Source organism: Branchiostoma lanceolatum, chromosome 15 (assembly GCF_035083965.1).
Source record: "Branchiostoma lanceolatum isolate klBraLanc5 chromosome 15, klBraLanc5.hap2, whole genome shotgun sequence".
Lineage (NCBI taxonomy): Eukaryota > Metazoa > Chordata > Leptocardii > Amphioxiformes > Branchiostomatidae > Branchiostoma > Branchiostoma lanceolatum.
The window spans coordinates 18,279,610-18,294,810 of NC_089736.1; the positions used below are offsets into that span (position 1 = coordinate 18,279,610).

General features: G+C 41.3%; 1 protein-coding gene across 4 annotated transcripts in view; it reads right to left on the reverse strand.

The window, feature by feature from the left end:
* Positions 1-15,201, reverse strand: part of LOC136420562 (uncharacterized) — a 53,075-nt gene that overhangs the window by 16,078 nt on the left and 21,796 nt on the right. For 3 of the 4 annotated variants that reach the window (XM_066407527.1, XM_066407529.1, XM_066407530.1), the window contains 8 exons: positions 13,482-13,561; positions 12,478-12,574; positions 11,740-11,889; positions 10,780-10,988; positions 9,697-10,610; positions 8,936-9,088; positions 8,644-8,817; positions 256-2,039 (listed from right to left, as the gene is read on the reverse strand). In XM_066407527.1, the coding sequence (XP_066263624.1) occupies positions 256-2,039; positions 8,644-8,817; positions 8,936-9,088; positions 9,697-10,610; positions 10,780-10,988; positions 11,740-11,889; positions 12,478-12,574; positions 13,482-13,561 (3,561 nt within the window). The remainder of the gene's footprint in view (positions 1-255; positions 2,040-8,643; positions 8,818-8,935; positions 9,089-9,696; positions 10,611-10,779; positions 10,989-11,739; positions 11,890-12,477; positions 12,575-13,481; positions 13,562-15,201) is intronic. The other variant, XM_066407528.1, reaches the window with a different exon arrangement.

The window sequence follows — 15,201 nt, forward strand, 5'->3', positions numbered from 1 at the left end:
AGGAGTTGGACGATGCAATTTGTTCATCTTTCTATTGTTGGATTTTGGTGGACACACAGATGTGATAGTGGAGTTAATGACACTTGTACATGTGTGGGACATTATACAATATGGCTCCCCCTCCAAGGAGGAACACAACAAGATTTGTCGATGAAACCAGGTTACACATCCAGGTAGTAAGATATGCAAGATAACAGTCAAGTAGCTTGAGTGCTAGTACATGTATATATAGTAACTGTTGGTACATGTACTAACCTGTTGACAGGCTCCATGATATCCATGCCCAGCTCCTCAGCAACACTTGGAGCCCGATTCCTTCTGACATCAGACTGCTGATTAGTCTCCATTGAGGAGGCGTCTTCATGGCACAACTTGTCATCATGCTCATCCTTGTGATCCTTCTTCTCACACCTCTGCACACCTTGATCTTCAGCCGCCCCTGTCTCCAACCGTGCCACGGGGGGACTGTCTGCTGCAGGGGAGGGTTGAACCAACCGTGCCACGGGGGGACTGTCTGCTGTAGGGGAGGGTTGAACCAACAGGGCTCCAGATTTTCCATCAGAACATTCACCATCTGCCTCCCTTCTTATCCGGAACTTTGCTCTTGCTTCTTTCACAAAAAGCTGTAAATTCTGCAAAGCCTTCTCTCCACTTTCCTGTTTTTCATTTTCTGGCAAATTTTCCCACAGTCTGCTGTTACCAGCTGTTGGAGGTGCGGTTACTTCTTTCTTGCGGCGTACGGCAATTTCTTTCACGTCTTCTCCTGCAGAGTCTTTGACTTTTGTGTAACGTTTAGTCTCTTCTACAAGAACATACTTCTTGCATACATGGGGACTGCCCTGACTGTGGTTCCTTGTAAGTTCTACACTGATTCCAGTACTTAACTTTACAGGAAACACTGGCTGCCCTCCACTTCTAATGTAAGGTACACCTCTAATGTGGTCTAGCTTCTCTGTGGCAATGTTTTTACTGACATCTTCAGGCCAATCTAAGTGCTCAGTTGTCTGCTGCAGTGTTATTTTTACATCCTGATCCCCATCACAGTCATTGCATTTTGATGTGACTTTCTCTATGCTGTCTTTCAGTGTGTCAATAATTCCATCCACTAAGGTGTAATGTTGGGAAAGTTCTGCTGGAAACTGTAGTTTGTGAGTTGTTGTCTGCACTGGTTTTGTTGGTTGAGAATCAACAGAGTTAACACTATGGATGGATTCAAAAACAGGCAGTTGACATCCAGATTGTGATGTAAACTTGGGATCTGAATTTTGGTCATCATTATAATCCTTACTGTTAACATCCCTGTGTCCTTCATGTACGATTGGTGTTTCTGTCTTCTGAGTCTCTTTACTACCACTAGCAGCATTGTCTACTCTGAGCTTATTTACAGCTGAAAAAAGACTTGCACCCTGAGAAACTATGGCATCTTCAGCTATAGAAAACTGTGGCAGCAGATCTTCAGATAAACAAACTGACAGATCAGCATCATGGAATGCACACTCCTTATTTCTGTGGTCTTGAAAAAGCTTTCCACAGTGAACACATGGATCATCACTTTTCACACATGGATCATCACTTTTCACACATGGATCATCACTTTTCACACATGGATCATCACTTTTCACACATGGATCATCACTTTTCACACATGTTGTGCCTGTGTTGACATGTGTGTTAGAAAGAGCTATGTTTGGCACGATTGAAGAGCACACGTTTAAATTTCCATACCCCATCAATGACTCTTCAGGGTGACGACTGCTAGTCTCCCCTGTTAGTGTCCAAGCTTGGATGACTGAACTCCTCTCCTTCCTAACTGTAACAGGCTCTTGCACTATATTTTTCACATTGTGAGTCTCTGGTAATGAGTGCGCTGAATCAAGGAGTATTTCAAGCTGCATTGGGCAGTATGGGGAGAAACTCATATCATTCTTCTGTCTCCGGTCTCCATGTACTGGCTCCCCCTGGCTGTTGTCCATATGAATTACAGTTTGAACAGATCTGGCACTGGCAAGACTCTCCGCACTGCTGCCCAGCCCCTCCATCTATATAAGGGATATAATTACAACATCATCTTTGGTCACAGGAATGAACCTTGTGACGGCAATCACAGCATGCTTAACTCCAGCTTTCCATTACAGCAGCGTCCTAAATTTAGGATTTCAAGCAGAGGTTAGTCAAGTTAGCAATTATCACAGCTTCTGTGGCACTGTGTCTGTTGATGAAGCAAGCAGAGCATTTTTAGGTGGGGCAATTAGGTGCGCAATGGAATTAAGCAAACACAAAACTGCCTTGCAAGCCATTTGCCCAAGTCATGGAAAGAGCAATGATCTGGCATTATTACAGACACACTTTTAAAGGAAATTAGTCCCAATCCCGGCATGGAAAAATCGGGCATTCTAGCAAATTTCATAATACTTTACAGCAAAGCAGCCAAATTTGCACCAGAACATGCCCTGTTTAACTTGTGAAGTTCCCTTTCCTCCCAATAAGAAAACTGATGACCCCCATAGTTGTGCTGAAGACATTTGCTTGCGCTGATGATATTTGTGGAAGCTACTAGTACTGGTAGGATTATACATGTACCTTGTGAGATAAAAACACATCTAAACATGACTATGGCAAACCCAAATTACGACTGATAACTAATACAATTATGCACAATACAAACAAGTACCAGTCATTTTGAATTTGAACTTATGATAATTCTGTATTGACAAAAGCTGTGTCTCCCTGAAATCTTCATCAAAATATATATTAAGTTTTTAATACAAATATGAGCAAACCATGGATATTGCTGTGCAAAAAGCTTGACAATATATTTTCCAAGATTTCCAAGAAGTTAACAAGTCATCCCTTTACCAGTTTCTTTACTTTTAACAAGTAAAGAATTAAGTGATAGATACGCTGTTTCCGTACACAATATACAGTCCAACCGCAGGCGGCTATGTGCATCTGTTCTAAGACAGCGTTCGCCGGGTCACGTCCGGACCTGGGTTGGACCCTGTTGCATCGGTGTAAACAACTACCTAAGGTGCAACAAAAAGACCTCAGACCTACATAATCTTCATACTTTTTCATATCTGTAGGATTTGCCCAGTAAAACTATCTAGATATTTCGTGTATTGGAAAATGACAGCGGCCGCGGTGGCTTTCGAAACAATAGCAAGTTTTGGTCAATTTATCTGAGCTCGTCTTCTTTACAGTTCACCTAGATCCAACTAGCTAATCACATAGCGCGATAGTCCATTTTTTCACCTTTAAACTGATACCAAAATACCTTAAGTTGGTTTATATGAGGAGCAACGGGTCTTCCCCGAAAAAAACTGCGACCACACACAAATCATGGTGGTGAAATTCTGGCCTTGACGTAGCTACCGATGCACACTATCCTGCGTTTTGGTTACATTTTGATTCATTTCGCAAGGTGTCATAAAACTTTTTTCTTGGTATTAGAAGCTACATGGGCACGGCTACCACATGTAATATAAGAAGTGACATGATGATACCCAAATACACACAGACAGAGGGTTGTAGTACAAGGTAGCGACTTTGTAAAAATTGTCAAATTTGAAGTCAATGGTTTCGAACTCCAGCGTTTGAACGATTGAACCCAGACGTAATGTTGTAACTTTCAGCCAGTGTTTGGGGAAGTTCAGAAAAAAATAACATCTAATTCTTGCAGTTGCAAATATATTTTCTGAAAAAGAGTGACATTATTCAGAAGCCAGAAAATGTGGGATTCTTGTGCACGTATGACAATATCAGTACATAATGTCTACGTTTTGTAAATCATAGTGAAAGGTCATATATATATAGTGTTCAATTTCTCCTTCAGAAAAAAGATGCCCTAAAACTGACTTCTATTTTTTCGGGGCAAACACGTTGCTCCTTAAATTAACCAAAGAACTTTGGTATCGATTTAAAGCTGAAGATTTGGACTATCACACTGTGGAAAAAACTAATTGGATCTAGGTGAGCTGTAAAAAAGATGAGCACAAATAAAGTGACCAAAAATTGCTAATATTTCGAAAGCCACAGCGTTTGCTGTTATTTTGTAATGCGCAAAATATCTAAATTGTTGATGTACTGAACAAATCCTGTAGATTTGAAAAAGTATAAACATTATGGAGGTCTGAGGTCTTTTTGCTGCACGACAGGAAGTTGTTTACACCCATGCAACTAATTATGAGTCAAATCATGACGCGGCGAACGGCGTATCATAGAGAATAACGCATTCTAGGGTGACCTGCGGTTCGACTGTATAGAGCGCTTACCAACAAGCTTTTGACCAGTCCTCTGGTCCTTCTCAAGTTGATTTGACCCGTAGCCTATGTCACTTGACCTCAGCAACGGCAGTCGGTATCAACCCGTGTCATGTTGAGGGTGGGCCTTAGTGTAGATTATACCTCTTTCACTCTTAACAAATAATCCTGCTCAGTGTCCAGAATTCTGACTTTGTCCAACCTCACCGAATGTCCAGGGGACTCCATGTGGATGTGCTGGGAGACTTCTGAATGTTGCAAAACTTGACCATCGGTGCTCTGAGAACCTGGTAATTGTAAGATTCCTGGCAGGGTCCAAAAATTCTAAGGTTTAGCCTCGACACGGGATGTGGTAAACAACACACACCTGTCCTCTGGAGTCAACAGCGACGGGGGCCGATACAGACTGCCAGGCACCTTTGACCCGTTGCTGACGTCACACTTCAGCTCAGGTCAAGTGACGTAGGCTTTGGGTCAAATGTGTAATGAGAAGGACCAGAGGACTGGTCAAAAGCTTGTTGGTATTATAAGCGCTTTACTTTGTGTACAGAAAAAGAGTGTAAATCTATTACTATTGTCGATTATCTTAACAGGTGAACCTCCATACAACTTTCTCTACTTCCATGTACACTGGTAGTGGTTAAACCTAAGCTGCAATGGGTTATATCTGTCACTATTGCTGCATGCATAGCCACAGTCCATACAAACTATGATCCAAAGTCTTCATCCCCAATATAGGCATATATGTACTTGTACTTGTAAATCTTGTTTGAGAAAAACATTATATACTGATGTTACTGATCCTAAAAAACTTTCAGGCAATATTTCATAAGGTGTTTCAGGTCAAATCACAGTGCCCTTTGTGCCAAAAAGGAAAATACAGACTGGGTTTCCTGAGTATAGATCTACTGAGAACATTTGCTGCATGTAAAGATACAATGTCCACTTCCAGAATAGGAGTGATTCTGCAAATAAAGTGACTCAATCTCAGAGCAGGACAATGAAACTTACATCACACCATATCACCATTACTAATGACACACATGCACCATTATATTGCCCAATAGACACCCATTAGTCATTGCCTATCTTGCACACTAAACTTACTATCAATGTTCTTTTCGGCCACAATTTTTCCCTGCAAACCTTTTGCCTGAAAAAGAAAATAAGTTGGGCAGATGATAGAAGGATTAACAAAAGGTTCTTCATGACCTGGTCATTGTTATTTGTTAGATAGAAGCTTCATACGCACATTTTGTTTTCAGTGCTCCCATCCAGCAAAGTCCCCTGATTTAACATTGAATGCAAGAATGTATTTCTACCATCCCAGCTAATGTATTTTTTCATTCTGTCAGAATAGAAGTAAAGCAGACACAGATTTCGTTCACAAATTTGTTTCAAACCTTGTCCAACATCCACCAGACAGGTGTACATGTAGCTTGATAAACCAAGCTGGTTGAACATGATCATTGAACAAATGGCTTCTCACAGGAAACCTGGACTCTAAAATGTGATGATAATGAACAACCAACTTATTGTGCTGTGGTGGGAACTCTAAGGATAGCCCTTCATTATAACCTGTGGTTAACGGTGCACACACCGATTCTTCCACGACTGGAGTGCGTGAGATAAAAGTGACGAAAGGGCTTCGAGGGCCGAGGTTTGAGATCACATCTCTCATCATCTGCTGCGAAATGTTTTTGGTGAAAATTGATATCGGGCCGAGCTTTCCTTCCGGGTAACCGTCCGCATTGAATGTAAACCAACTTTTTGCCCCAGATTAACCTTGTTGCATTCTTTTGGCTGTGTTGTCAAGCCTCGCGCGCCTGGTTATTAAAATCTCAGCGTTAGGATGTTCTTTATAATTGGTTTGATTATACCATAGAGTTTTCTCTTTCTGGTAATACCAGTCATTTTTGTGTCTGAACTATAGGTGATGGGTTCACATGAAAATGGCCAATTTTGTGCATTATTTTTGACTGGAAAAAACTTTTTGTGCCCTACCCTTCATTCCCATACACAGCTGTTTTGGCTGATTCAAATATTTCCTAGAAGAGACGGTCGCTAGACTAGAGGGTGTGCAACTTCGAATCATTTGACAGGCAATTGAGACCCAAAATAAACTGGGTGTGCCCTCTAAGTGGGGCAGCAAGTCAGTTGAAGCAATTGATAGAATTTAAAGAATAGATGAGGTACCTGGTTTTTAGGAAAATCAGAATAGCTACTGTTTTTTTTTCCAGTGTACATTGCTAGCATTAGCCTAGCATGCTTCAAATAGGAACATTCATTGGCTGTAAAAATGGACATGTCTATAATCATCATTCAATACCCCGTGGCCAACATAAACAAATCAAATGAGATGCCAAACAAGGGTCTGTTACTCATACCATGAACATGACATGAAAGGCCACAGATTACATATTTTGGTATTAGCCTGACTGGTATAATGTTACATCATCTTGCAATTGGTCAGCATCTCAGATTACTGGGCAAAATCATGCCAAATTTGGTCATTTCTACATCAAACAATTACATTCTGACAGAAGTTACAATCTCTGCCTTTTATTCAAAATTCAATATTCAAAAGATAAGGACCTGGTACTACTAACAGACAGTCAAACTGATTGCCACTGGTAATGCTACAAGTCTGTCCAGTGATCAGTTACGTAGCGCTACCCAATGTCATTTAATTGTTCAAAATGCCATTTTCCTTGTAACGAAAACTGCAGTCAGAGCCAAATGTTCAACTGTTGGAGGGAAAGATCAGTTCTTCAAGACAGCATAGCACTAGAAGGAGAAAAACTGAAGTGGACGATAATACTATTGGTAACCCTAGCACAATTCTTCATCATAGACCTCAGTATAAATACATGCTCGCACGGCCGCACAGGCGGAGAAAAACTTACAGACTATACATTTTTTTTTCAGAAGAGCTGATATTTTTTCCCATGGGTTAAACATTTGGCTCTGTCTGCGAAATTTGAAGATAGATACGTTTTTAATAAATTGGACGATAATTGGTATGGTTACGTTATATACTGTGTTCTATATAGTACCTCCACCCTATAACCTACAAAAATATCAATGTATATATTAGGTGCACTGGTGCACCCAGAGTCAAAAATTGGGCGCACAGCTCTAATCAAGCCCTGAACTGTATACTTTGGTGTCAATGGTGTCATAAACACTTGATTCTTCATTGACTTCCTGAAAGCTGACTTTTTTTATAACAACAAAGTGCCACATTATACATGTCCACATATTGCTTTAAATTATAGTTCAGTATGCACATCCTTCAGTCAAGTTGTATGTCACAACAGACTAAGTTATTCACAGAGTCCTTGCTATGCTTTAAGAGAATGGGAGCAAGTCAATGACAGATTTCTAAATGTTTGCCATGGTTTTATTTTCACGTTTTTTCAGGTACCATCGCAACATCATGACACCGTGAATATGTTTCTACTGCATTACAGTAAGTATGTACTGTACTGTACTACAGTAAGTATGTACTGTACTGTACTACAGTAAGTATGTACTGTACTGTACTACAGTAAGTATGTACTGTACTGTACTACAGTAAGTATGTACTGCACTACAGTAAGTATGTACTGTACTGTACTACAGTAAGTATGTACTGTACTGTACTACAGTAAGTATGTACTGTACTGTACTACCGTATGTACTGTACTGTACTACAGTAAGTATGTACTGTACTGTACTACAGTAAGTATGTACTGTACTGTACTACAGTAAGTATGTACTGTACTGTACTACAGTAAGTATGTACTGCACTACAGTAAGTATGTACTGTACTGTACTACAGTAAGTATGTACTGTACTGTACTACCGTATGTACTGTACTGTACTACAGTAAGTATGTACTGTACTGTACTACAGAATTGTTTCAACAGGGAACTTAAAACACTGGGAAAACCTCCTTTCCCTCCTATTGCAGAATGAGGTCCACATCTACAGTACATTAGAAAGTGCAAGTTCAATTATAGAAGGATTATGGATTACAGGGAAGGACGAAGCATAGTGAAATATCTATTGTAATTAAGGTCCTTATTTTCTTAGAACACAAAATTATCACAGTCGATGCATCTTTCTAAGAATGATCTTCTATCATACTGGACTTTTAAGACAGAACAAGTATTTTCACGGTGGTTTTAAGTTTGCGGAGAAGAGGTCCCGCTCGAAACCCACTAACATTGAACCACCAAGAAAATTTTTACATTTACAATACCCTCCTAGATTTAAATTCTATGTTTGTATGTCTGTCTGTGTTTAACTTACGAAACTGATGACCTACTTCTAAAGCATTCGTTCAGGGAGGGCTATATGACGATATATTGTAAAAGTACAGTTTTCAATGAGAGCTCACCTTAAATGTCTCCATGAGACTGGGTGTATCTGACCCCATGTGGCTGTCATCAGCAAACCCACTACTGTCAGACTGAGTGCTGTTCTGGTGGGGCAGGTTGCCATGGCTACAGGACAGGGTGGAGGACCCCTGAGGCCACGCCCCTTCCTCCGGGATCACATCAGTGCTGCCAATCTGAAGAAGGACACGGCGGTCAGGAATCTTTAACATATCAAGATGAGATGGCAGTTGTCTCCCTTAATCATGATCTTGTGATTTCTCACCCACTTTATCCCCTACATTCTGACTTTACCTCTTCCATTTCGAAGGACTCCTGTGGTAAGGCTGAGTGTGGCTGTGGTACAGGCAGACCCTGAGACACAGACTTGTCATCAGGGGTGGACGTCAGTCTGTCTCTGGGCAACTGCAGCTCCTCTGGTGGGGACTCTGCGTCCACGTTTGGCACCTGTTGGAAACATCGTGTCCTGGGTCAACCCTGGTATCACATTTCAAACCAAGCACTAAGAGATGGCCGCCTTGATGATTGCAACCTTTCCAGTCTGAACAGACAAAATAACAGTTCTGAGGCTTGATGGCAATGCTACATTGTGTACACTGGGAATAGCAGCATCACAGAAGCCAAGAACACAATACTCAAGTAAAGCAAGGACAATAACACAGCAAACATCAAAATGAAATTTGTAACTAATCCGCAATATGCTGATGTATGCGTATGTGCAAACTGCTGTATGCGCAGGCTATACTCAGTCATTTGGGCAAAATTATCCTAGTATTAAGTAACTTTTCTACATTCTTGTATATAAAATGGGAAAGCAAGTCATGCTCAAGTTTGTACAACAATTATATCAATCTTGAAAAGGGAAAAAATTGGACAAAATGTTCCCTTATCTGAGATGCAGATCCCAACGGCACAGAAAATGGTACCAAAAAAGCATTGGCTGCACTACTATGCACATTATAGTTACTATAAAATGCAGATTGAAGTACATACCTGAAAAGATACAGACAGTAGTAGTAAAGTCATTTATCAGAAATCACCATTCTCACACAAACCTTTAAAAGCCTACATGCTTTCCTCTTTGGCAATAGACCTTGTACACCTGCAGCATCTGGAGATATTACAAAGGCTATCCTTTCACTGGTTTCAGGCTTCTCTTCTATTGCACCTCCCCCTAGCTTGTCCATGGTGAACTGCAGCTGTGGCATATCTACATCCTGGAGGTCCCTACTCTGTGTCACTGGACTGACTCCAGAGACCCCCTCACTGGGCGGTGGACTACTTGTCCATCTATTGTCTTCAGTATCAGCTGAACTAGAACAGATTTTCCCTAGATTTTCTGCCAGGCCTTGTGAGAATTCCTGCTCACGTGCATGCTGCAACATTGCAGACAGTTCCTTGGAGTGAAGTGTGTTTTCCAAACTGCTGTGTGGTGACTCCTCTTTGACAGGTTCTAGGATACACTGAATGTGGGGCATGGACAGAGATCTCTTTCTCATCTTCCCTCTGCTGTCACCACGCTTTGCTTCACTTTCTTCAGTTAACAATTTTCTGCCTTTTTCCAAACTAAAAGACTCTGCACTTCTCTGCTTGACTAGCAATGCTCTTTTGGCCCGATGTTGTTGTGCTTTGGTCGACGTCGGCAACACTGTCCCACTGTGTTGCTGCAACATTTGGACCGCTGAGTCCTCCACTTCACCCGTGACATCAGCAATGCTAGCACCAGTACTGGACGGTTGGGTGACCGTGTTGTTACTACTCACTGTTACTGACCTCCTCAGTGGGTCATGGGAACTATCAGCAGTCATATCCTTCCTGTGATCTGTTAACGGTTGACAATGATTCCATTTGGACTTGGTCGTTCTCCTATACAATTCTGGGTCATATGTTCCATATTGATTGTATGCAGGAATGCTGCCAGTTGACATACGACGATGATACAAGGTTGACACAGGACGGTCAAAGACTCCTTCAAGATAAACAGACAAAATCAGTGTCAACCTTAGGAAACACACAGCTACTTGATCCATGTCTGGGTGGTTTACAATAACATCATACACTAACACTATACTTGTGGTGTCATGTATAAAAAATCACATTGACTCTGGTCTCCACCATGTAGTGTTAAATAGACAGACCTGCCCATCCTTGGTAGGTTGTGTCCGGCGCCATCTCCCTGACCATTAACTGTGCCAGGTCCACCCCCCCACAGCGGGACTGCTGCTGCAGGAACCTGTCTGGTACACGCAGGCTACGGTTCTCGTCACGACCTCCTCCGAACCCCAGGCTGAGCAGCAGCTCCTCAGGGTCACACTTACGAGACTGAAGAAGTCCCTCAATGCTACTGCTGGAGAAATGGATGCAACATGATTAGTCTACCCATGGTGACTAAAGGTAAGGCCACACCATCTTAATCTTATTGATGACATCCGCGTCGTATTGATTTTCGCCTGTTTTAAAAAAATAAAAAAATCAGCTCCTCCGAGGCTCGATGGAACTCTGGAACTTGATGACTTATATTGCCGCAAAAGGCCAGTATTGTGCCGGCTTGTCGCATACCCGCAATACTCGTTATGTACTACCACAATATATGTCAGCATCAAAGTTCACAAGAAAACTGGGGGCATAATTGTGGATTATCAGTGTTGTACGAGAGACTCGTGGCGGCCAGCGAGTATCGCCCAGACAATTTCAAAGACGTCCTATCCAGAGTGGCTCTCACACGTTTTGTGCAACGATGAGAGACATGGGAGGACTCAAACTTCGTCATGGATGCACAGATGAGCTTTCATGCTAATATTCACTGTAGTATGTTAGCTACTTTGCTCACATCTTGAGTACTGTTCTTTCAGGTAAAGCGCTAGAACGAGATTTAAAAAGCCCCCCACAATTCTTCACAGACAGGTTCATCAAACTACCGTATCAAATACATGTACACCCTAGCAGGAAATAATAACAGACCATTCACTGTCTTCTTTACACAAGAACTAATAAATATTTCCCATGTTTCCAATAATTCAGCCACTACACCGCACATGTGTGTTGGGTATTTCCAGTGACATGAATGTGGGCAGTCCTGTTGAAGTAGTTATCTGTACCTAGACTGTGATGTCTGTGTGGAAGTGTCGGTGGCAAAGCTCTCAAAACTCTCTCCCATCTGCATGAGTCTGGCTTGTCTGCTCATCCTGGCATGGTTGGACAGCCAGTAGCAGCGTGTCCCGGCAAACACTGCGGAGGCATGAGGGATCCTGCGTGGGGCATGAGCAAAAAGGACACATTCAGTATAATAGTCTTGGCAAGGATTATATAGAATTATATATAAAGGTTAAAAGTGTAGTAAATGTGTTATATATAATCATATATAATCCTTAAATTGATATAAATAATTCTATATAATCATAGTATAACTATAATGATTATAATAATTGGACTATTCCCAAAAGACTCATTCACGCTTTCCACATATCACTTACCCTGATATGTCCTATAAAAAGATATAAATTCAATTAGGTAAAGCATGTTGGAATAAATGAGCATTCCATAATGATGTGTGACTGAGCAGCCTGTTAATACCCCTTATTTCAATCTAAATGTAGTGGACTTCAGCTCCCTCATACATGGGGCCGCTGGCTTTATGTCCCCCCCCCCCCCCCACTATCAATAAATCCTGGTTGCTCAACTAAATATGGCCCAAGCCTTGGGATCATTCATAGCATTGACACACAAGTCCAACTACTTGAAGTGTTCATTTTCAAAGGATGTATGACATTGAATTGCTATTATAAAAGCAACAGATCCAATATAAAGGCGTAATACAGAATGGTTTGGGACATCACCCTGCAGATGTAGTGGTGACTGGAGGGTCCAACAGCTGAGCCTCTGAACCAAGAGTGAGGTCATCCTCTGTGCTATCTCCTCTACTGATTTTTCCACCTGAAAACCAACAATTAGAAAAGATCACAAACACACACACACAAACACACACACACACACACACACACACACAAACACACACACACACAGAGTCACACACACACACATGCAGCATGTTTCACTGCACATACCCCCCTTGCAAAAATGGATTCTTCCAATGGAAACTCTGTTCTTGCACCCAGAAATTATAAATCATAAATCATTCTCTTCCAAAACTCCCATACTAAATGGCCAATTCCAGAATTACCCCCCCCCCCCCAGACTATTTCAAGATCTGCCCAGTCTAAAATTGACTTTTCCAAATGTCCTTGCCAATTATAAATAAAATAGATTGCTTTTTTATTGCATTTCTGTCTTGCTTGCTTGTTTATGTCGAGACTGGAAGGTCTGGAGCCGTGATTTCTGTCTAGTTGTTGACTACCATAGTCATTCACAGGGTACTATCCACTTTCTGTCTGGTCAGTGCTTGCAATGTGCTTGCTTACTTGCTTGTATTCCTACACGTCAATATTATTATGCAGGCTGTGGTAACTGGAAATGTTAGCGAGAGGAGAGAGTATAAATTTGCATCCATGCAGGAGAGAACATTAGCCGACATACATGTACATGTACATGTCCGTGTACACAGCCAGGAGGACAAAGAGAAGCAGAGATCCTCCGTCCGTCTCCTGACCAGGCTCACGTCCCACCAGCAGCAAACAGACACAAGGAACTTTTTATTTCATCCATGTTTCATGTCAATGTGTGAAATAAATATTTTATCGAAAAATTGCCTAAATGTCCAGGGTATCTGCTCAGATTTCAGGTCTTTTGGCCCAAATATTAATTGAATTCATTTGACTACGACGGCAAGGGGAAGAGAAGACATGAAACATCAGGAGCAGTGAAATACAGGACAAATCCTTACGGCAAGGGTACTCCATCACCCCATCATGTACGGCTGTGTCTGTCAGTGTTTCGTCCACCGCCACTGAATCTTCTCCTGGACTGAAATGACAATTTATAGCATATCTAAAAATGATGTAAGAAATACGCAGCAGCCATCGATGACCCCCTGCGGATTAGCCCAAATCTGCAGAAATCTGCAGATTTCTGTGACCTTGAGCCAGAAATCAGCAGAAATCTGGATCTTGAGCCAGATTTCTGGCTCAAGTCCAGATTTCTGCAGATTTCTGGCTCAAGTCCCAGATTTCTGTAGATTTCTGGCTCAAGTCCCAGATTTCTGCAGATTTCTGGCTCAAGGTCACAGAAATCTGCAGATTTCTGCAGATTTGGGCTAATCCGCAGGGGGTCACCGATGGCTGCTACGTATTTCTTACATCATTTTTACCTATAGTTTACAATATTAGCCCAAGTAGATGTAAGGTTGCTGAGATATGGGAGGTCAGTCCGGAATTGAAATGGAAGTCAGGAATTAAAATGGAGAGTGTTCATTATATATTGGGATTGATTATCTTCAAATAAAGTTTTTTAAAAATGCGACGAACACTGCAAACGAGAAACAGTCTGGCTAACATATTGTGTTATTGATATCGATACTATACACGTCATTCAAACGTTGCCCAACGAGTTGCCCAAACATGGCACATGGAATATCAGGTGTCAGGCATTCCCCAATTGTTGCTCATGTTGCGTTTACAGTTACTGTTACTGTAGTAGTTTTGTACCCCTTTTTTGACATACGACCGCCATTCGTGTCCTTGAGACCGATCTGATGCCGGGCGCCGGGCGCCGGGCGCGTGCATGGTTCAACCAAGAAGGTTCAACATTTATACCGGCCAAACAGGATGGCACGGCATGTACACTTTCTTCTGTGGGCCCAACATAGAAAATGCTGAACGGTTGCAAAGTATTACAATTTAGATTAATATTTAACAATGCAAACGATGTGGTTAAACAATATAAAGTTTTCCTATAAAAGTTTATGTTTTGTTATGGACATGCATTGTTAAAAATGTCTCGCTTCTACAACACTGGGATATGTCGCAATGCATTACTGTTTAATATATGCAGCAGGGGGCAGGGGCACAGCATGGTACTGCACTTCCGAAAAGCCGTTCCACATGCATATATTTGGGCATTTCCGCCGGCATCCGTGCTTGTACATATGCCCTATCAGATCCTCATAAATGGCCATATTACATAATTTATATTACCACAAAATTACACAAAAGGAGCTGATTTTGTTAAGAAAATGGACAAAAAGGTGACCAAAATATTGTGCCGTGTAATGAGATTTAAACCTTAATATATATATATCTTTAAAAATCCATGCGAAGACAAGTGTGTCCCCGTAGCTCACTTGGTAGCACGTAGAGAAAATAGGCCTGGTGGAGACTGGAAGGTCGCCGGTTCGTACCCTAGTATGCGATACGTTTTCTTTTTCTGTTTTTTTATTTATTTATTTACTTTTTTACTTTTTATATAAGGAGGAAATATATTGTTTTTGCTTGCGTGTTCTTCATCTTTTTCTTCTTCTTTTTCATAATTTATGCAAATTGTATTTCTCTTACGATAAATGCTAGAGATGTCATATTTGATTTGTAGGTGACTTTAGGAAAGGTGAATGCACCACATACATTATGCTAATGAGTCTCATTGGCATATTTTATGCAGAGACTTTCATT